Here is a 22,627-nt window from a genome sequence, read left to right on the forward strand (position 1 = left end):
AGTAATGTAATTAATAAATCCAAATTTTCTGTATGTGTAACAGTATTCTTTCTATTATCCAATGTATGTAACTAAAATATAGGCTAACGAGCACTAAAATATGCCTACCTGGTGTGCATTGCTTGGTTTATGGCACATGCAGTGAGAGCATCTTGCTTTGCTTCCCACTTTGACGATCACAGTGCTGCCTTCTGACAAGTCTTCCTCATCACTGACAGGTTTGCCACATACATCAAAGGATTAAGCTTCTCTTTTTTATTTTGAAAAGCTTCTGTTCTGCTTTGCTCTCTCACAGATGGAGTACTGAAACAATCATTAAAATAAATACTATCAATATTCAATCTGTCACAAGAAGTAAATTACATATATGGGTGAAAGCAAGCTATTCAGTGATGCAGGATCAGTTCTTCAGCTGCTCCCTTCCTCCCATGCGTTGGAGGTGCACAGTCTGGATGTGAGCACAGAAGTTAAGACTGATTTAAATCAGACATGGCCGACTCTGATGTAGTACTGAAGCTCTCCATTATTTTTAGCCTCCTTTTTTTGCTTTGCAAATTTATTGGAAATGGACAGGTGCTGCACTGCATCGGCAATTCACAGAAGCTGAGAGACAGAAAATTCTACCTATATTGAAATCTTCTTTCTTTTGTGTCAATTACTTTGGGTCCTTGCTCTTTCCTATGACATTTTAGTAGCTTTGTCAGAACAGTGTAAAAGTTTTCAGCGGTTTAACAGAGAATAAAAATACAGCAAACAGAGGCATATTTCGGTAACAAGCATATAGCTAACATCACTGAATGATTCTGAACCACTGTGTCAATAATCAACATAAAGTCAATATTTAAAAACCATTTCTGCATTTGCCAGTTCTTTCCTAGTCTCTAAGGTAAACAAGTCAAGGTTCTCATGTTTTAAGTTCATTTAATCTGCATACATCAAATATTTTTGAAGAGACCTATAAGTAAATTTGATATAGGAATTTCACATTTCAGGATTAGTTTTGCTGAGGCATTCCAATGCAAGCATGTTACCATGAATAATTAGTTTGGGTTTTGGTTTTTTTTCAGGAGCAGAGAGGATTCAGATGTTTACTATGAGAATCCAGGCATTAATAATGATTCTGTGATCATGGTTTTGGAAAAATAAGAAGATATTTGCTGGCTATGTATGCGGAGTTATGTTCCTTAAGAAAACCAAGAATGAAGTCATTTTGATCTCTGATGGATGAAACTCACTGGAATGGAAACTAACATCTATGAAGAAGAACAGGGCTCACCTTATCTTACATCTGCCAAGTGCCTGGGGACTCCAAAGGAAGCAAAGTATGAAGAATACCAAAAAAAGATAGAAAAACAGGCAAGTCCATCTGAATTTCAGAATGTTTTACTGGAACCTGAGTTGAGTTTGCTGTCTGCGTCATCCTTATTAGACCACAAGGAGACATCCTTGCAGCCTGGCACAGCTGCAGGGTCTGTCAGTGTCACCCATCAGCCTGAGACAAAGCACCTTTGTGAAGAATTACTCTGTTCCGCAAGGCACAAGCCAAAGGAAGATCCTTTAAACCTTCCCTTGCACACAGAATGGCCAGTTCTTACAGGAGAAAATTCAGACAAGAAACAAGAAAGGAGTCATGAGATCAGAGTCATAAAACACAAACCAAGTGCTATCACGTTTTCTGATTTCAAATTTGTATTACATGAAGCTAATACTAAACTCCATATTTGCGAGACGGGAGGAGCAGACGAATTTTCATCTGAAGAGGAAGAAGCAGATGGTAGAAATGATGATGATGATGATGTATTTACAGAACTGCCACTGTATGAGGTGTTTTTCAATGGTGTTCATAGAAGGAATGTTTCTCAAAGAAAGCAAGCTAAACATGAACTTACTAAATATCAACACATCTGTCATTTAGAAGACCGCAATGATCATTCTGAAAAGGACTCAAAGGACCATGACAAGGAAGAAAAACACATGGAGCTGGAGGTAATACAAGCTACTCTTTTGTTCCAAATGTGTTTTAAATAAGTGGTATCGTTTAAGGTTGGTTACAGGAGGAGAAGGAATTGTGCAAATTGTTATACAGTGGTAATTAATGCGAATTACATAACTAAGAATATAAACCTACGGTAAAAGTATACTAGGTTTTTACATTAGACAAATCTGTTACTTCAGATTGGCCACATTTCTATTAGCCTGAACTTCAAATTTTGGTTTTCTGTTTTCCCTTGCTTTTTAAAATGGAAACGTTGGCTCAGTTTCCCCTGCTCCTACAAGATCATATATCATGCCACATACAGCATATATTCCCTGAGTCTACAGACTGTTCCAAAGGGATAGAGCTCAGGTTTACTCTGAGAGCAGAGTATATTTCTTCGTGCTGAAAAATGGCCTTTTTTAGCGTAGTGGCACTGTAGCACTGCACCACCTAACCCACAGCACTGCTTCTGCTAAATAACAGTGTTTTCTGTATTCTTATTTCATTAAAATAGTATGGAGGACAGGTTACAATATCTGGTCTATAATACAAAAAAAAAAAAAAAAGATTTTTTTGTATCTGTACTGGTACACATCATGATGCTCTATAGACCAAAGTCCAAAATGAAAACATAAGAAGATTTTGGACAAAATGAAAAACACTGTGTAATAAGAATCATCCAACTATAACCTTTCCAGAAAAAAAGGGTTGAGTAAATTAGCTGTGTTTTTTGGAACTGGAGGAACAGCAGCTTTCCAAGTGAGTTTTCACAGTCTGGAGAATAAGCAAGGCTTTCCCCCTGCTCCCAGCTGGTGACAAACCGAATGCCTGGAGCTAAACATGTTTATCATTGGAGAAGTTCAGCTCTAGTACAAAAATATGAAGTGACTCCAAATAGTGGGCAAAACAAACCCTTAAAATTCCAACGTTCCTGACCTTGCAGCACAAATTAATCTTAAACTGCAGGTCAGGCATACCTTTCCTTCCTCTCTCGTCTCCTCCTCCAGCTTTCAAAAGTTATTTTCCATGTAAATTTGCTCTATGCCTTGAAAATCAGAGTGGAGCCCTAGTCTTTTACCCAGCGTGTTTTCTTTTCCTCTGTCTGCAGTTGTCCCTTCCAGTGCTTATACACAGAGATGCTTCATTGATTTCTGATTAAATGAAAGAAAGTAGAATTTGGACTATAATGTCCATCTTATAATCAAAATTAATTACTTCTTTAATACTAATCTATCTCCAATTCTGGGGCACTAATTCTGCCCTTAACAGTGTGGTTGTATTTCACACATATCCCAACTTTACTGCAGATACACATCAGCTCACAGAGAAATAAGCCACATTTTTACAAGTTTTTCTCAGCAGCTAATATGAGAAAACCAAGGCCCAAAGGTGGTTCCAAAACAGTGCACTTTTTGAGGCAATACTGACCCTGAGCGATTCTTCTGACACATGGTTTATTAAATAATCACATTGTTACTCTACCTGAAGCCAAGGCTTACTTCCTCATTTACTGAGAAACATTCCCATTAATATAAATATATATCAAAATGCATGCACAACATCCCTTGGATTCTGTTTACTGAAGGTCATTCCCATAGATAAAAGGGAGAGGACAGGGGCTGTTGTCATTTAGTTTACTTTATGTCTATGCCTGAAAATAAACTCAAGGATGCAGCTTGTACTGCAAAATAATGGATTATAAATTGCCAGACAAGCATGTGAAATTACCTAGTAAATCTCAGAGAATGTGTCAAAACATTTCAAAAACTGTACAGATGCAATGATGCAGTCCTAGTTTTGATTTTTTCTTCTATGTAAATAAGTATGTATCATTCTAGGAAAGCCTCCAATAATTAAAAAAAAGGATTATCTTGTCTCTGAAATTTTAGCAGCAGTCATGCATTACTATTTAGGCTAAAAAACTCCCCCCGTGACTCTGGTTCAAGCAAGTATATGTCACTGTCAAGTTACTTATTTCTGTTACTTAAAAATGGGGCTGTGGAAAAATGCCTTTCTAGTGGAAAGAAATTAACCAAATAAAGACGGCATGGTGTAAAAATGTTGTCAAAAGCAACCATTACTGCTAAGCCTTATACTTAAAAATAGTATAACAAACAAATCACCTCAGCCATACAGATACAGGCTATCACACATAGCACCCTGACCGAGATCCTGGCTAAATCCTTGCTACTAGAGTTCACAGTGAAATAGTGATTAAGATCTACCCTGCAGGGGCATTCCTAAGTAAATGTACTTGTTACTGACTGCAAATCTCCTATTTTATGTACAGAAAGTAGGAAAGGCTGTCACCTTCTCCAGGCTGGGGAGCACTGGCCCTCGCAGGCTGTCACCACCAGCAAAGCCAGTGTCCAAATCTCCTCTTAAATAGTTGTTACACACTTTAAAGTGATAATCGAGTTCAACTGTTCAGTGATAACTGTTGAACTTCTTCTTTCATTCTAATTAGTTAGCAGAGACAAATCTCCAAGTACACTGCACAGTAAAGAAGCAGAGGGAAGATGGAAAAAATACAACTTGTGTATGCTGCCAACTCTGTTACAAGCAGAAGAAACTCTGCTGAAAACAATTCGTACAATGGTGCCCATTTAAAAAAATGCTTTCTTTTTTTCCAAAGGCATACAGCATCTGCCTGTTCTGAGTGGTACAAGATAAACGATACTTCTGTTCAATTTATGAATTCAATATGGTCCCTGAGTTTCCACCCATAGCCCATATATATTTCCTGTGCTTTCTCATCAAATCTAAATTTGGCAACCTTTTCTTCCTTGTCAGGAGTCTGTAATCAGTGGTGCATTTAATGCCCAAACAGAGTTCTGAAATTAAAAATAACATTTATTTCAACTAGGGAAGCAAAATTTTGAAGATTTAAAACCAAGTCTGTATACAAGTCTGAAATATTGTTCATGTTACTTCTCATTTTGGGATGGTGATCTAGGTAACATCATCGCTCAGACAGCACTTCCTTAAACACACCAGTGAGTTTCTGTACCCTCATTATAGATTTGTCTTCTCTGCCCATCTTCCTTGCAAAACTCCCTTTCTGTCTTGAATAGGATTTTTTTCACATCACTCATGTCATTCCAATATTCAGCTCCCGCTTGACTAACCTCATGTCCTTCTATGACAAGGTGACCCACTGGGTGGATGAGGGAAAGGCTGTGGATGTTGTTCACCTGGACTTTAGCAAAGCCTTTGACACTGTTTCCCACAGCATTCTCCTGGAGAAACTGGCTGCTCGTGGCTCGGATGGGTGTATTCTTCGGTGGGTAAAAAACTGGCTGGATGGGCAAACCCAAAGAGTGGTGGTGAATGGAGTCAAATCCAGTTGGCGGCTGGTCACAAGTGGTGTTCCCCAGGGCTCAGTTCTGTTTAATATCTTTATCAATGGTCTGGATGAGGGGATCGAGTGCACCCTCGGTAAGTTTGCAGATGACACTGATGATCTGCTGGAGAGCAGGAAGGCTCTACTGAGGGATCTGGACAGGCTGGATGGATGGCCCGAGGCCAATGGTGTGAGGTTCAACAAGGCCAAGTGCCGGGTCCTGCACTTGGGTCACAACAACCCCACGCAGCGCTACAGCCTGGGGAAGAGCAGCTGGAAAGCTGCCCGGCGGAAAAGGACCTGGGGGTGCTGGTCGACAGCCGGCTGAACGTGAGCCAGCGGTGTGCCCAGGTGGCCAAGAAGGCCAACGGCATCCTGGCCTCTGTCAGAAATGGCGTGGCCGGCAGGAGCAGGGCAGTGACCGTCCCCTGTACTGGGCACTGGTGAGGCCGCACCTCGAGTCCTGTGTTCAGTTTTGGGCCCCTCACTGCAGGAAAGACATGGAGGTGCTGGAGCGTGTCCAGAGAAGGGCAACCAAGCTGGTGAGGGGTCTGGAGCACAAGTCTTGTGAGGAGCGGCTGAGGGAACTGGGGCTGTTTAGCCTGGAGAAAAGGAGGCTGAGGGGAGACGTTATCGCTCTCTACAACCACCTGAAAGGAGGGTGTAGTGAGGTGGGTGTCAGTCTCCTCTCCCAGGTAACAAGTGATAGAACGAGAGGAAACAGCCTCAAGTTGTGCCAGGGGAGGTTTAGATTGGAGATTGGGAAAAACTTCTTCACCGAAAGGGTCATCAAGCATTGGGACAGGCTGCCCAGGGAAGTGGTTGAGTCACCGTCCCTGGAGGTTTTAAAAGATGTGTAGGTGTGATGTTTAGCGACATGGTTTAGTGGTGGACTTGGCAGTGTTAGGTTAATGGTTGGTCTTGATGATCTTAAGGGTCTTTTCCAACCTAAATGATTCTGTGATTGTTTGTTTTGTTCTGTCCAGAGGTTTTCTTGGCAACTCTGAAGTGGTATCTTGAGCCATTCTTCCTCGGTTGTTTTACTTCAAGTCTTCATATTAAACTACATACTCTCTTTGTGCATGCAGCCAGCTCAGTATGCAGTGTCAATAAATTATTCAGAATAGCTTCTGAAACATAACAGTTTGCTAGATAGCCATTTCTTCAATCTGTACTGAGCAGGACCCAGCTGATGATAACCATATTTAACCAGGAACTACTATGCAACTTTACATCAGTAATCTTATCCTATCCTTACATAGTCTCAAAACAGGATGTGTTACTTCCAGGAGTAGCATTTCAGTCAAGTAAAAATTGAAGATATTTGGCAGATATTAGGCAAAAAGAAGTATTATGAAACCATACCCTTGACAAAGTGAATTGTCATGGATCTTCCCCCACTTCAGTGATTGTATAGAAATCCTGCTAATGTTGTTGGCTGCTGCAAAGACACAAGCACATATGGTCTTACCAACACAGCAGCAAACTGGAAAATCCTCTCTGGGAGAGTTTCAAAGCATCTCTTTGGGCAGCCAATATTAGCTATTGTAACAGCCAAAAAGGTTTCTGTCGCTTTTGACATTATTTAGGGCACCTAAGTGAGTTGTCACAGCTTCCTCTGTCGTATCAGAGAGAGAAGGGGACAAGCCAGGAAGCCCATGTGCTGGCAAGGAACCGCTTAGAGCTAACCATCAGAACGTGCTAAGTGCTCCAGCAGCCCCGCTGCAGCCTCCCAGTATCTGCACCAGGACCACATACTGGGTGTCTCTCCCCACTAGATGTTCAGGGTTCTCCAAATGAGTCCTCTCCTCAGAGCTGCTGCTTGATGGAACATGGTCACCTCTTTCTAAAACATCTCCAGAAAGGTTGAAGAATTAACTGTTGGCAAGTATTGCATATAGGTGTAACTTCCAGGAGAATCCTGGAAAAATAATTGTTTCTTAAAGAAACAAGAGTCCTTCCTAATTGAGAAGGAATCCATTAAGGGAGTGAGCCTCTGTCATACTATTTTCCCCGGCGCTCTGCCATCTCTGCTGTGGAAGCTGCTGCACAGCATGTCAGGCCCAGAGCATCAAATCTGCTAGCCCTTACACAGGAACCTGGGAGACCTTTCAGGGGCTCGAGTTGCACACATATTTACATCACGCCTCTTTCAACACATTTAGGAAGATCTAAACCAAACCTGCTTGTTGGTTTAAAGCAGGATGCTGATGGTCTAATATTTGCATTGAACGTTACCTTGTTCAGCTGGGTCAAAGAGTGAGATTCCACTCCCTAGGGGTAACGGAGACAAGATGACCCAAACAGATAATTTAGGCAATTACGGTAGTATTCACAATGAATATTTTTGCCAGGATTTGGCCTTCAGACTGTACACTCAAAGACTTTTGGAGGAGGCTGCACAATCATGGGAGTAGCCACTACCATGTCAGGAAAGCCAGTCTCTGGGTCCAGCTCTGGGTAGTGTTAATGGGGTAGCTGTGCCATCACCTCTCACCATGAGTAAATCTTTGCTTTAAGTAAAACTGTAGTGTTCTAAAGGAGATTTGTGAAAGCTCCATTGCTTTTGACATTGAAAGCTAAGGCAGCTGAACTCTGGAAATGGTTACAGAAAACAGTCTTTTACTGGCAGGAAGATGGATGATCTGGCTTTCCAGTTTCTCTTTCCTTGATTATCCACTTAGTTTCATTAATTTCTTTGTTCCATCCTTGTACTACAGTTAGGTGAATTTTATTCTCATTATACAATCATTACTGAGTGACAAGTTTGATAATCATCCTATCAGCTTAGACCACAATAGTTCAGATTCAGGCTACAATAATTTGCTGAGATGTAATATGGAAGTTTCCATAGCATCTGTCCTACATTTCGTATGCTTCTGGCCTGTGTTTTCATTCTTCTTTTCACAAACACCAGAAGTTCACCAAAGGAGCAAGACAAGATAAAGAGACAAGACATGCAGAAGGAGATAAATCCACAAAAATTTATTGAAAGCCATAGTCTTTGAAGTTAATTATGATTCCTTAAAAGATACATATTCTTCTGTGTGGCTTGTGAATATTTTAATCAAGTAATCATACCCAATGAGAAAGGAATCAGAAAGTTTTGTCTTTGACAATGAATTTGATTTACTCAGATTAGATTGAGTTAATTCAATTTAAATGATCGAAACAGAGCAGCAGTCCAGCCTACAACTATGATCAATAACTGGGCCTGCCAAAGTAAGCTTCTTACCCTTATATTTGGGTGGCTTAAACTCTGCTAAGTCCTTGTACCTCTTGTATTCCTGCTCAGTGCCTTGCTTAGCCACCGTGAAGCACTTTTCCGAGAGGTACTTTGCTGTTTTCATTAATGAGGCACTGGAACTTAGGTGGAATTTAAGCTATCTGAAAATTGCCCTGCAATAGTTGCTTCTTCTCTAATTCAGTTGTACAAGAGCAAAAGCTAGTAAAGAACATATTAGAGTGAAGCACAAATTCCTTCTCCCATTCCTCCCATACTTTGGAAGTTTGTTCTTCTCTTTATGAAACTGAGACTCCAAAACTAGAGGAGGAGAATGGTTGCAAACTTGTGATGACTTCTTCATGAGAAATAATACAGTTATTATTATCTCCCTTTTGTTCATCTTCTGCAGACATGGGATGCCTACCCAGGTAGGAAAGCCGAGTGCTGAAATAACAATACCCAGGGAGAACAGAGTAGGAAGTTAAGGGGAGGAAAATGGGAAATGACTTGTCTAAGACAGGAGTGATGCACTGAGCTTTGTACATTCTAATTTCCTTTGTGTGTCTGTAAGATTTGCACTTTCTGTATTTCAATTATGCATTCTCTCGAGCTGATAGGTGGAGACACGGTGAGTTGAACTGTGCAGAGCTTCAAGTGTTTATGCTTGTTTTCTGCCTGCTTGGAAAAGGAGTTGGAGAACTGCTGATTACTTTAGCAATAATGCATTATTATTAGTCAATAAATAACCACAATCAGCTCTTAATAATAAGGTCAGATAAATGCTGGCTTAGGGACTTTAATTATTAAGTTAAAAGAAAGAATCTTTTATTAATTTCACAAATCTGAAGGACTAATGATGAACATAGCATTTTGTATAAGGTATGTTTTTCTCTAATCTCACTATTCCTAATAATGTAACCATTTCTCATTGGGATATGGTATTTGTTGTGTCCTACTTATTGTGAATGGAGGGAGCAGTAAGTTTGAATTTGCATCTTCAGTGGAAATTAGCTGCATGGCTGTTTCTACTGCAAAACTATAGAAACTCTGGAAAATAACAGTAAAGTTATAACAGGAATAGTAACTTAAGGGTATGCTGAAAGATCATATTTAAGAGAATTGGTATACTGGAATTATGTAGGAAAACATGTAGATACTATCAAAATGACTGTCCTTTATCTCTTCAGTATACTTGCATGCTGCTTGCATGTTTTAATGAACGTGCATGATTCATTGTTCATTAATAGAAGATTAAAAAATAAAAATGTATACGCCCCCAGAAAAGATGCACTTTCTTGCCATCAGCAGATACCTGTCTTTCAAATCACGAGATTGTCTTCAGCAGGGATCATTGGCTGCTAGGTTGAGATTGGAGAAAACATATGCACTCTGGTTTTGTAAAAAAATATCCTATAAACTGTTTTCAGCAGTGCCAGTTTGGGCTCTGCCAAAATCCTCGTGAAGAAAAGTTGCAATATGAGGGGACAAAATCTGTCCTTTTTCAAAGGCAAAGCTGATAAACAAACCCCTGTGTGATGCGTGGACTAGCACTCAAAACATTCAGAAGATTTTTTTGCAGTTGACCCTTCATGCAGTTTGAAATAATTTGTGGTGCAGAATACCATCACTCTCTGAAAATGTATAGTATATGGTATATACTACCTATATAGTGAGATTCTGAGAAAATTATAATTCTGGGACAAAATAATGAAGAAAATCAGATAATTAGTCAAAAAGACAACTCACCTTGAGTTTCAAACTTCTTCAGAAAATTTACAAAGTACATTTCAGCTTGGTCCTCAATTAGGCAATATGAAATTACAGAAGGTGAGATTATTGAGTTACATTGCAGTGTGAAATCCTCAGGCTGTTCAAGTTAATGTGTAAAACTTTGGCCCTTAAGTAGTTTTCATAACATTGTGAAATATCTTCAGGCTAGCAGCTTCCAAAGTGCAACTATCTGCTACTTGCATCTGGCAAAGGTTTCATGCTGCCCATCCTAGCTGTAGCTGTCCTACTGAGAAGTTCCTGGGCTGCCGACGAATTTTGTTGCACAGCCGCATCGTGGTCCCCCGTGCACACATTAAGAGGCCCCACAAACAAAATTTTGGGAACTCCTGCTTTAGCCCGTTCATAAGTATTAGAGCGTGGTTTATATTTATCTTTAAAGCTTCAGGAGAATAAATAGTTAACACAGTTGGTGTATTATATTAAAAGGGGAGAGTATTCCTCATATGTAACTTGGCTTATGATTTTTTCAGATATTGACTCCTTTATTTGTTGTGTGTTTGAATACTTCAGAATTGTATGGCCACCTCAGGAAACAGCAATATTACTATTGCTCTTGCCAGAAAACATAAAAAAGATTATGTGTTTGTGGTCGCACTAAGCCCATAAAATAAAAGAGGTATATCAACATTCTTCTTTACAAATATTTGAAAATATCTGGAACCTGTGCAATGTGAGACCATTCAAGTGTTTCACATATCTCTGCAGAAGTAGAGCAAAAGTCAACAGAAAATAAGCCCTGTCTAAGTCAAGGCTCTGATGAACTACATTCCTCTGTCAGAGCACGGGAATAGGCACCTGCAAGAATTACAGCCTGGGTCTTAGGTGGGGGGAACCAGAAGAAACATGTAGAAATCTGTTAATCTGCTTACCACTGAAATTAAGATATTCCTTCAAGGTGCAGATGGAGATTCTGGATAAACTGTGGGATGGGCAATAAGCAGAACAACTTGAGAGACTGGAAACTTGCGCAAAAGATGAGGGGGACCGGGTTGGGTTGCATTTTCAAGCTGCTTTGGCTGATAGGTGAGAATTTGGTATGTTTTTCAAGTGCAGCAATAGAACTGCAGTACAGGAAAAAAAACAAAACCAAAAACAAACAAACAAACAAAAACCAAACCAGAATGTTACCGAATTAACAATCTTGCAAAGTACATTTCATAATATGGCAAAGTTCTTGAGTGGGAGTAAGAAAAATGAGTTACAAATTTCCTCACACGCCCAAAAGTCCCACTGAAAGTTTGTGACACTTCCTATAAGGCATTTAGGTGCTTTTGAAAATTCTTCCTGGGTAGCATACGCCCAGTTAATAAAATCAGATTCTAGTGATATAGTTAGGATCTCTCTGTCCTTCTTTGTGTGAAATTCCAATAAAATAATGTTAGCCTGATATTGTAATCGACATATTTCCTCGGTAGTACCATGGGACCACAGACTATCATGATTTGACATGCCCAGGGATCTGTGACCATTTTGGTACTGCCACATCACCAGCTATGATATAACCAGCGATCTGTGCAAACACTGACGTCCATGGTTGAAACAAATTCGGAGAAACTTAAAAACTTTTTTAAAAAGTAGTGGACATCAGAGACATTTTAGGATGACGGATCTGAGATTTCATTTTAGGACATTCTTGTGTGGTTCTTTTCTGTAGGAAAAAATGTCATCACCCTCAAGACTTTTCTTAACAATCACTCCAACTATGGAGTATTTTAAACTGTAATAAAAATGGAAATAGGCTGCTCTTACCTATCCAACTTTTTGTCTAAACTAAAAGTCTCACCCGGTGCTGAATTATCTCAGAGCTATGACTTTTGTAGTGCACTGAAGGGAAACCTCCTCTGAATTAGCTTGGAGTTCTCCAGAAATAAAACAGACAGGAAGGAAATTAAGGCCAGCACCTGCATTTGAAACATTTGTCTTCCAGAAATTAACTTCAGCAAAATCTCACCACACTTTTGGATTGTATTACTGGGCTCTCTTTATCTGTGCTTTCTATGGATTCTGAAATTCTCTGGCATTTAGACTTTCAATCCAATGTTTCAAAAATTGGGTCTAAAATAGGTAACATTTTAGTGTCAAAGATTTAACAGCTTATTTATACTGTATATTCAGAGAAACATTGTCTGGCCTTAATCTAATCTTGGTGATGAAGTAGTTAGTGATATGGTATATAACCTACTGTAAGTTTTGCAGTTAGTATTTATTGTTCCTATTCAAACAGTATAATGGTGAAATTTCAGTAGGTATGTAGTGACAATTTTGCACTGCGGCAAAAGCCTTTGCAGTTAGTCTGGGGACTGATTTACCTAAATTAAAATGTCAAAAAAGCTGCCAAACCTGCCAAGAAACAACAGAATATAACACTGCAACTTGTATGTATTTCATTCTATAATACGTACACCATATATCAAGACCAAGAAAAAAGTACGCAAAGCCGATAACTAGAAGAAAGAATATACAGACTGCTTTTTATTAACAGCATGCCTGACCAAGATCAGTGCCTGTACTGAGAGAAAGCGGAGGACCAAGTATTTGTGCAACTAAGGATCTAGACTCTGGGAGTTCACCTCCAGCTGTACTTTTATCTGCTGTGTTATCAGAGTTTACTAAGTTATTACAAATAACTGTAGATATAGATATATGCAAAAAGATCATGTTTGGGAGATGAAAGATAATTAAACTAAAAAAGATTACCCCTGGAAGACAAAAATATTCCACAGACCCTGGGTTTTTTTAAATAAAAGTTGCAGTATTATCATGTGTCTCTTATGCAAGAAAGCTATCAAGATAGCCTTCTATTTTATGTTTTGTATAGTATAGATCCCGCGCTATCTTGATTTGTCCAAGCCTTGTAAGCACTTACCAGTTTTAGTCTTATCTTGGGGGACACATAATGCCACTGAGGTAAACTGAAAAAAAAAAAAAAAAAAGAAAAGGAATGCTAAAAGAGAGAAACAGGTTTAAAAAGCCTTAGCGGGAAACCCCCAGTATTCCAAGCAAGCAGGGACCAACTCAGTTCTTTCTGAAATAAAGGCAAAAGTGCATTATACAGGTTCAGAAAATGCTTTTGAAACCAAACTTTTCAGACATGACAAAGCTTGCATTTTGCATGTGAATGACAGACAGCAAACTCTGAAATTGCCACTTCAATGTTCTTATATAAAGCTTCTTTAAATAGAATAATTTACCATGAATACAAACAATAAATAACAGCAAACTCTAAAATAGTAAGAATTGCTGTAGGTTGGAATGTATACATTTACAGTTTTTATCTCAGATCACCTTCTCTTGTGCGCAATGTTTCCAGTTTTGTATAAAGTTCTTAAGAAGATGAGTTTAAGTTGCATTAAATGGAATGCAGATATCTAAGCTAAAAAAAGACTAGACCTTCTTGATGGGTGTTCTTTTCTTATTTGGAAGTTGTGTTCAAATTGTTGCAAATGCTAAGGAGCGGTCACACAAGCAGCTCAGGACACACAGCATTTAATTCCAATGCGAATTAAAATGAATGTGTAAGAGCAGCAAGTATGAGGTTGAAAACTGGGCAAAATTAAGAAGGAAAATTTAGTTTATGCATCCAATTTAAAATTGGCAGTATATACCCCCCAAAACCTTCTAGGTATAGCATAGCAAATAAAAACATTCAGTTTTGCAAAGGAAGTACTTCTTTTTAAATTTGCGGTTACTCCAGTTCAGAAAAAAACTCCCCAAAGATTCAAAATTCTCCATGACAGTGAATGATTCCTTAGCCTGGGTGTGATATGTCAGGAGCCTCCAGCAGCTTGCTAGGTGGGCTACTAAGGAGCTTGTATAGCTTAACTGGCAGATAAAGGTATTTTCCCCAGAGGAAGGTTGTCAAAGTTAAGCTGTCTTTGAAAAGTAATTCAAGTTTGATGAATTGACAAATATCAATTAAATTAAAAGAAAATAAATGCATCACTTAGATTCCAAATGAAATTGCTATCACTTTGGCATTTTAAATTTTAAATTAAAACATATATTGGATGGGTTGCAACTAAGCTGGTTTCTGCATTGTCTACCCAGGTTTTTTTCCAGCAGGGCTAAATTATATATTGATCGGGTTATGCACATTCTCACTCTAAGCGTGCTCTAGCCCATTTTCCCTTGGTTTTTTTGTTTTTTTTGTTTTTAAAAAAGGTGGCAATATCACAACAGGACTATACAGAGGTGAGCAGGATTGGAGAGCAATTGGGAGAACTTGTCACTTTTTTAAGTTCCTCAAGTGTTACATTAAGACACACTGTGAAAATACAAACTATGATCTTTCCAATTTTTATCCCAGCATGTTTGGATATAGCCCAAGTTCTAATGCAGCACATAAAGCCTTCTCCGCAAGAATATCTACATATGACCCTTAAACCTGCAAATCTTGCAATTCTACATTATACTGCATTTTGCTAGGAAGATTTTGCTTATTATTGCTATTGTTAGGTCTCTTGCATTTCAAAATACACTTTTTAAACCTTGTTTGAGGTACATAATTGGAGGAACTAGCTGAAATCCTAGCCACCTTGAATTAGGCTAGAAATTGTTTGTTTTCAGTTATTTACCAGAGTTACGTCAATACAACTTTTTATTTGGATTATTGTGGTTGATGGGGTTTTGCTAAAATATTTCATATCACATGGAACTGAAATATTTGTGAATAGAAAATATCACTGCTGATAATCATCCCACAGCAGGGTTTTTTTTTTCTCTTTCTTAGAATTCTTTTCATAGTTCCAAACAATAATGTTTTCCTGTTCTTTTTAATAACCATTACTTTTCTATATATAAATAAAGCTCACGAAATACCTTAACATAGATAAACAGAATTTTTGGATCCTTTCAGTTATGGTACTTCACAAAGAGCCAGGCAAGTGCAAATAACACTGAAGTACTCAAAATATAATGTATATTAGAACTGGAAGTCAATAAAGGTTAGGCTAAACCTCTGCTTGATAAGTGAAACCCTGGGACAGGCTCATGCTTACAGCTTCACCTGCCTCAGAACATCTGTAGTGCATTTGTGTCTTGAAGATTTTGCAAAACCCCTGTAGGTTTATAAAAGTAGCTGCTACAGATCACTCCTCTCCCTCAGCCCCTCTCATTCCAGCAGAAGATGTCTGAAGCAAGGAATAGGGAGCATGCCTGAACCTTAAGGTTCTGGTGACCGTAGTCGGTGCTACTTGGTGACTATCATACCCTTACAGTAAGACAGATTTTTTTTGAGCTCTACGCCACATTTTCCAAACTTCGCGCCATACAAAAATATTTATATGGTACAAGCAATATGTTTATGGGCTCTGGAGATACAGAAATTATTCTTTTCCTCAAAGAATGATGCCTAAGGCTAGTTTATGAAAGCAACTTTTGCTCAAAATTGAGATCAAACTGATTTGTTTAACAGAATGTGTTTTATGGTTTTTAACAGAGTTATCTTTTTCCCAAGCTAAAAAGGACATGCTAAAAACTATAATCACTATTATGTTTCTGTTTATGATTAAAAAAGCCATGAAAGAGTCTTCATAAAGCAAGATGTCCAAGGGGAGCAAAATACACAAGTCAATATTATGCAGTAATAATACAACATTTCCACATACTTCACCATTACTTTTTTTTATTCTAGCAAGACAGGGCTTCAGCCGTTTACAAATACCATTAATAGTTACAAATATTATGAATAGTTAAGTTCCTGAAAGTTGTTTTGATCACTCACATGGTATTTATTTCTGTTTCTGGTCTCTGAAAGAAAAAATGTAGTTAAAATTCTGAAAACTTTAAGTAGATAACTAGCGTTAACAATTAAAAATGTAAGACAAAATACATACTACGTAAATTAATAAGGGATTAAGGAACACATGCATGCACAGACAGATGACTGTTCTTGTGCATTAGGTGATGATCTTAAACTCAGCATTTAAACTCTACCTAATTCCTTCAGCTTCTTAGTTTCTACATTTGCCATGGGTATTCTTGCCATTTAGAGGAAAAAGACAGAGCATGAACTACAGCAGATTATCACAGTAGCACACCTGATACTGTGGCTTTTAGCACAGGCAGATAGCAGGAACGTGTATCTCAGTTTACCAAACGAGGGATGGTGAAAAAACACAATCCAGAAACACAGAGAGGTGACCTGCGAGAAGTGTCATTGTAGAGCCTGTGGCCTGTTCAAAACTTTATCTGTAAGACTATATGGTTCTCCAGGCTGAAAGCTTTTGTGGATTTTATCAGGGAGGGAGGAGTGAAATCTGATCTCTATAATTTAGGCAATGAATCTTCACCTAAAATTTAGATGTTGAAATATCTATGGTTCCTGATCATCCGGGGGACCTGGTGGAGTAGGCTTGGTGCTCTCATAGTTTAATTTTCTTCCCAGAGAAACTAGGGATGTGGGAGGAAGACAAGAGGGAGTGGGAGCGGAGACGGTGCACACCAGGTCTTGCCTCAACACAGAGTTAAGACATCAGCAGAATATTATCTGGATCTGGGTGTTAGGGAATGTATCCAGTTTCCACATTATAGAGAAAGCAGTCTGTCAAGTGAAGCACATAAATTCCTTATACAGTCAGACGAAAAGACATTGGTGTCTTTGAAGAGCTCCAGAGGGAGATCCCATCTGATTAAGTGCAGGCATTTAAGAGACTTAGACAATGAGAAGAAAAATGTGCCTCTTCACTCATCTCTCTCACTTCCAAAAATTTACACAAGGAGATTTATTTGTTGCTATGATCAGTGTCCTTATGTCATTTTGACAAGCTTCTTATAATTGAAATGCTGCAACTCATAGGCCCTTTCAAAACAGGGGATACAAAACATTAAAACTGAACAATGTACATGCACTATAAATAATACCTGGAGCTAGTTTTATCCAGTCACCAAGTATAATGATATTTCTGATTTCAACAGCATACTCGGACTAACTCCCACCTCCCTTTAACTTCAGCCTATTCAAAACTTAAAAAAAAAAAAAAAAAAAAATTACTGTTTGTGTTAAACCGTATCTTTAGTTACAGATATCTTTAGTTTACTTCCTCACTCCTAATGATTTTTTTTTTTCCAGAAAAGAGTTTCAATGATGTACTTATCTGCTGCAATTTTGCCACATAAAATAATGATTTTCTTTTATGTGACTGTTCTTAACCTACTATTCTTCCCGCTGGCTGACATTCAGAAAGGAACTAACTACATCCCTGTCTTGATCCTTGGCCACTAGAGATGGCCTTCTAATGAAGTTCACTGAATTCATCGAGGCTCTGCAAGGAGCAACTTGGCAGGGCTGACACCTGAACAGAAGCTGTTGAGAAACGCCTTTCCTCCTTACGAAAAATATAACAGCATGTGGGATGAGTGACACAAATCCTATAAAATCATCGAATAAGAACTGAACAACCCATCACCCTCCCTCACAATGTGTTTTTCTTCAATTTCTCGATCAGGGACTAATTGCCCTTCATGAGAGAAGAAAATGTCATTTATAAAATCAAGTGTCTCAGGGCAGGAAGTGAAAACTTATTGTCCTGCTGTTTCTACAGAATTCACCTAATCGCCCCATGATGATTATCTCCAAAAAGTAAAGAATTGTTCCAAAGTGTTTTTCTGATTTAAGATTACCACACCAGCATCCTGCCAAAAAAAATCATCCTGCTTTCCCATGGCCTCCTGGCTCAGCCCTTTCAGCACCTCAGCTGCCCCCCGATCTGTTCCCCACATCTCACGGTTCTCCCACCATACTCCAGTCCTCTCCCCGCATCCTTGCATTATCTCCAGTTTCCACCTCCCGCTATTTCCTCCACACCTGCCCATGTTTCCTCTATTTCCCTTTCCCCAGAATATCCCCACCCCCCCATGATTCTGGCAAGAGACAAGATGTGCCTTAGCTATAGGTATCTTTTCACCGCCTGGCCAGTTAGCACATATATGCTCAGCAGCAGCTGCTCAGAAGCGATACGGGCTGATATTTCACCCTTGGCTTATAGTGGGCCATCATTTGAATCTTTTGTGTCTCTCCAGCCACAAATTTTGATCTCTCTAATATTTCTTCCCATCTTTCAAACTGGCTTGAAACTATCTAAAATACTCAAAAGTTGTGGGCGAAATGTCACAGCAGTTGAGCAACACCAAGGCAGAACAGTACGACTTTGTTCTCTTAAAACACTAAGCAAAAAAAAAAAGAGAGAAAATATGAAATAATTACTTAAAGTATAATTACTTTACACATAAGTACCATAAAAATATAATGGAAGAAACTCGGAGGAAAAAAATACATTTAGCATTTTAATTAAACCTATAAATTCTGATAATGAACACTTAGGAAAGGTCTATTACAAAAAGTAAATGAAACTAGAAAACTAGACCATCCTGAAGGAAAAATCAAGAGAACTGATTTTTAAAAGGTATTTAAAAATATTTTGATTGATGTGGTCCAATAGGTTTGAGTTTTATTTATTGAGGAAGAATAGAAATTGGAGTTTGATTTATTAGCATTTGTATTGAACCAAATGACCACAATTAAAATTAAGTTCCCCTGGCACTAGGAGCTGTACTGTAACATGATTCAAATTCAGGCTTCAAAGCCTTGATTCTCTGTTCTACCACTTTCTCCTGAGTGTCATGATGTCAAGATAGGAGGCTGAGCCTCCAAACCTGGATCTGATGCTTTGCCAGACTTCACTCTTGGTAATTAAAGGAACTGTGATTACAGCCTGACTTTGGCTTCCAGCAGCCAGGATTTCTATTCTTCCTCCCTCCTTCCCCACAACCTTCCCTTTTATGCCCCAAAGTGTCATGGACTTTGAAGAAAAAACTTTTGATATCACCAGAAAGATAAAAAATGAGACTGTCCAAATTTGCCCACCCAGGCTCATTTTAATATGTCAAACCAGATAAGCAAATCTTAGATGCTTTTGGAAGTGCTTGATTTTAGACATCCTTCTCTTGAGCTGTGCTGAAATCTAGGAGTTTGAAGAATTTTCTCTCTTGTCTGACGTCTCCTTTTGTGTTCAAATATCAGAGCTGAGCTCAGGCTGCCTCACCACTAACAAAAGTAACCAACTGTCCCAAGGCAAACTGCAGTACAATCCAACGGTTCAAACACTGTTATGATTTCACAGTCGTGTGCTTCTGACAGCCAGTGTTGCCTAGGTTTGCGAATTTGGGTAAATTTTACATTTATAACTGTCTGACGTTATCCATGCAGTTCCTGTTACTCATAAGACTGTTGAAATCAAGGCAATTTGAGCAGATCTCAGACGTGACAATTATTTTTCTGAAGTTGCACAGAACCAGTCTCGACCGAGGCAGCGCGATTTATTCTGACATCTGTCAGGTACAACAGAGGGGCAGATAGTCCGTGTAGAACATTACGGATTTAACCGATTCTATGATTCTGTATTACGACATAACGTACAAATATAGGTAACTGTTTAGACGTGCAGTTAGCCATTTTTAAGTGGAACGCTTGCATGGCAGTAACTGCAGCTTTGAACGTAAAAGCAGTAGCTTCCCACCCGTGTGCAGAATTGCAGAAATATTTCTGAAAAAACAGTTCTCTCTGGATGACTTTTAAGCCTCGTCCGCCTCTGCTCAGGTGTGCGAGCACGGCATCGGTAGCAGGCTCCGCGCGCCCAGCTCTCCACGAAGCAGGTCTGGTCGTCCTAGCTGAAGCGCTCTTTCATCCTGGGGAAACTGAGGCACAGCCCTACGGAAAAGTCATTTTATGAGGGAGCAAAGCCAGCGCCGGTCGTGACAGTTTTTACACCGAGACAAAGCACGGGGGGGGGGGGGGCCGCTGCCGGGGAAGGACCGAGGCAGCGGGCACCTCGGCGTCCCCCTCACGGCCCGGGCACCCCGGCGGCTCCTCACGCCCGTCCCCGGGGGGGGGGGGGGGGGGGCCGGCCTTGAGGCCACGGTCCCTTGAAGACAATGGGGACGGCCCGACCGCTCCCCATAGACCGGCGGGAGGCGGCTCCGGTGCTCAGCCTCGCCCTCTGGAGGAACGGCTCCCCGCTGACCGCCGCGCACGGCCGTTCCTCCTCACAAGAACCCGTGAGGGCGGGCTCTCCCCCTCCCGGCTAACGGCTACCGGTGCGGGGCGCGAAGGGGGGGACGGGGGACGAGGGGCAAGGCACAGCCGGCCCCTCAGCGCCCTCACCCAGCACCCCGCGGCGGGACGAGCCCTTCTGCTGCCGCTCGGCGGGCGGCGGGAGCCCGCTCTTCCCCCCCGGCACGTTAGGGCGCGCTCTCGGGCCGCGGGTGCCTCCGCGCGGCGCTGCCCGCCAGGTGGCGCCGCAGCCCCGGCCAAGCCGGAGGCCTCCGCCACGTGACGGCGGCGCTGCGCGCGCACCTCGGGGCGCTGGCCGCGGCGGGGGAGAAGGAGGAGGGGGGGGGGGGCCGGCCGGCAGGGCGGCCGCCATTGTTGGCGGGGAGGGCGGGAAGCCCCGCGGTGGGATCCGCGCCCCGTCGGCCGCCGCCTTCGCCCCCCTCTTCAAGGCGAGGCGCCGGCTCTTCTCAGGCAGCAGCCGCCAGGGCTGCTCCTCCTCCTCCTTCTTCTGTTTCCCGGGCGGTAGGGCCGCTCCGAGCATGGCGGCTGGGCGGGGCGGTCGCCGGCTGCCTCACGGCCGCCCGCGCCAAACGGCTGAGGGAGAAGCTCGCCGCCGCTGCGGCGTGGAGGGGCGCGTCTGCTTCGAAACGTGTCCCCAGCCCACCCGTGCCGGGGGAAGGGAAGCGGGCGCTGCCGGCGCTTTTCCTCAGACCCGCTCGGCGGGGGAGCGCCGGCCTCGGCCCCGCGGCCGGGCCGTAGGGCGGTTGCGGGGCCGGGCCGGGCCTTGGCGCTCCTCAGCGGCGAGGGTGGCGTTGTGCCGTGCCCTTGAGCGCAGGGGTGTGGAGACGGCACGACCTGGTTAGCGATTATGGTGTGAAATAAAAGCTTCCCGAAGCGAAGGATGGGGGAAAAGCGACGCTTTTTATATGCTGCTGTGAAACAAATGACTTGGGGCTAGACACTGGAGGGGTCTGGGCGAATTGTGGTGGCCCGGGGGTCGTAATGTTAACAAATTGGGGTTTAGGCTGAAGTGGAGAAAAGCTGCCTTTGTTCTTTCTCTGCTGCATGATTTTTTGGAGGAAAAGCCTTTGTGGTGCCTTTCACTGGCTGGTTCTGCTGTCTTGTATCCAAAATCCCCCGGAGGTTCTCTGCTGCTGTGAGAGCTGCCGTTTCAAAATTAGGTTTCTCTAACTCCAGCGTGATGTTAGGAGTGTGCCTGTCATAAAACAAACATAAATTAAAACAAATGCCACCCTTTATTTGGTGGTGTTATACCCAGGTGTTCTAAGACTTCCAGGTCTGTGTTACACTGGGACAACCACAGGGACTTTTGTGGAGCAATATTAGTAGAATATGGGGAGACTTGGCCCAGGCTCTTGTACATGTTATACACAAACTGTAACTTTTCATAAATGTTTTTTGTTATTTTAGTTTAACAGATAAGCGTAACTTGATATGAAGCTAAGTAAAGTGAAATAATATAGGGATGTTTTAACAATTACAGTTGCATTTATTTAAGGAAAGCAGACGTGATTTTTATGTAAGTTTTTGAAATAATATTGGCAATATGAGTGATACAACTTTTGTTATTTTTGTTGCTCTAAAAGTTTCAAGAGTTTCAGGAGTGGGTAATAGAGTCATGGATTTTCAAAAATGCATTTAAATATATCAATAAATACTTAACTCACAGCAAATCCGTAGATGGCATTTAACTTGTTTTTTTTAATAATACTGAAGCCTAGTAGTTAAACCTGGATACTTAGGTGTCAAACTTCCAGTGAAGATCTGGGAACCGTGCCTAATTACTTCTCTGGGCCTAGGATTAATGCCCTCTCTTTACTGTTAGCTTGATGAAAATCGGTTCGGGATTTAATTTAGAAGGTTTACATTATTTCAATTATCTGCTCTTCTTCTCTCATAATTCATGTTCCATCCTTTTCCCCATCGCCACCTATTCGTAGCCACCAAGAATATCTTTTCTGCCAAGCTTTCTCTTCTTTGTCCTTGAGTACTCTAATTCCAGAAGGTGCCTTTCACTCTTTATTTTCTCCATTATTTTCTGATTTCTGTTTAGAAGTGGATTGCTAATGTTAATATTTCTTTTTGGTAGCAGATTGCAAGAACTTTTGGGCAGGGAACAACGTCAAATTTGACAGAACTCCGTGAATGCTTGCGATCTTGGAAAGAGTATTGATTTTTTTTTTTTTTTTATCCTGGTCAGTGGGGTTTGGGGTTTTTTGA

General features: G+C 40.9%; 1 protein-coding gene across 3 annotated transcripts in view; it reads left to right on the top strand.

Moving 5' to 3' along the window:
* Positions 1–22,627, top strand: part of STARD13 (StAR related lipid transfer domain containing 13) — a 306,300-nt gene that overhangs the window by 47,712 nt on the left and 235,961 nt on the right. For all 3 annotated transcript variants that reach the window (XM_030042603.2, XM_030042604.2, XM_030042602.2), the window contains one exon: positions 1,068–1,986. In XM_030042603.2, the coding sequence (XP_029898463.1) occupies positions 1,225–1,986 (762 nt within the window). In that variant the 5' untranslated portion in view covers positions 1,068–1,224. The remainder of the gene's footprint in view (positions 1–1,067; positions 1,987–22,627) is intronic.

The sequence above is a fragment of the Aquila chrysaetos genome, chromosome 19 (genome assembly GCF_900496995.4).
Source record: "Aquila chrysaetos chrysaetos chromosome 19, bAquChr1.4, whole genome shotgun sequence".
NCBI classification, from domain to species: domain Eukaryota; kingdom Metazoa; phylum Chordata; class Aves; order Accipitriformes; family Accipitridae; genus Aquila; species Aquila chrysaetos.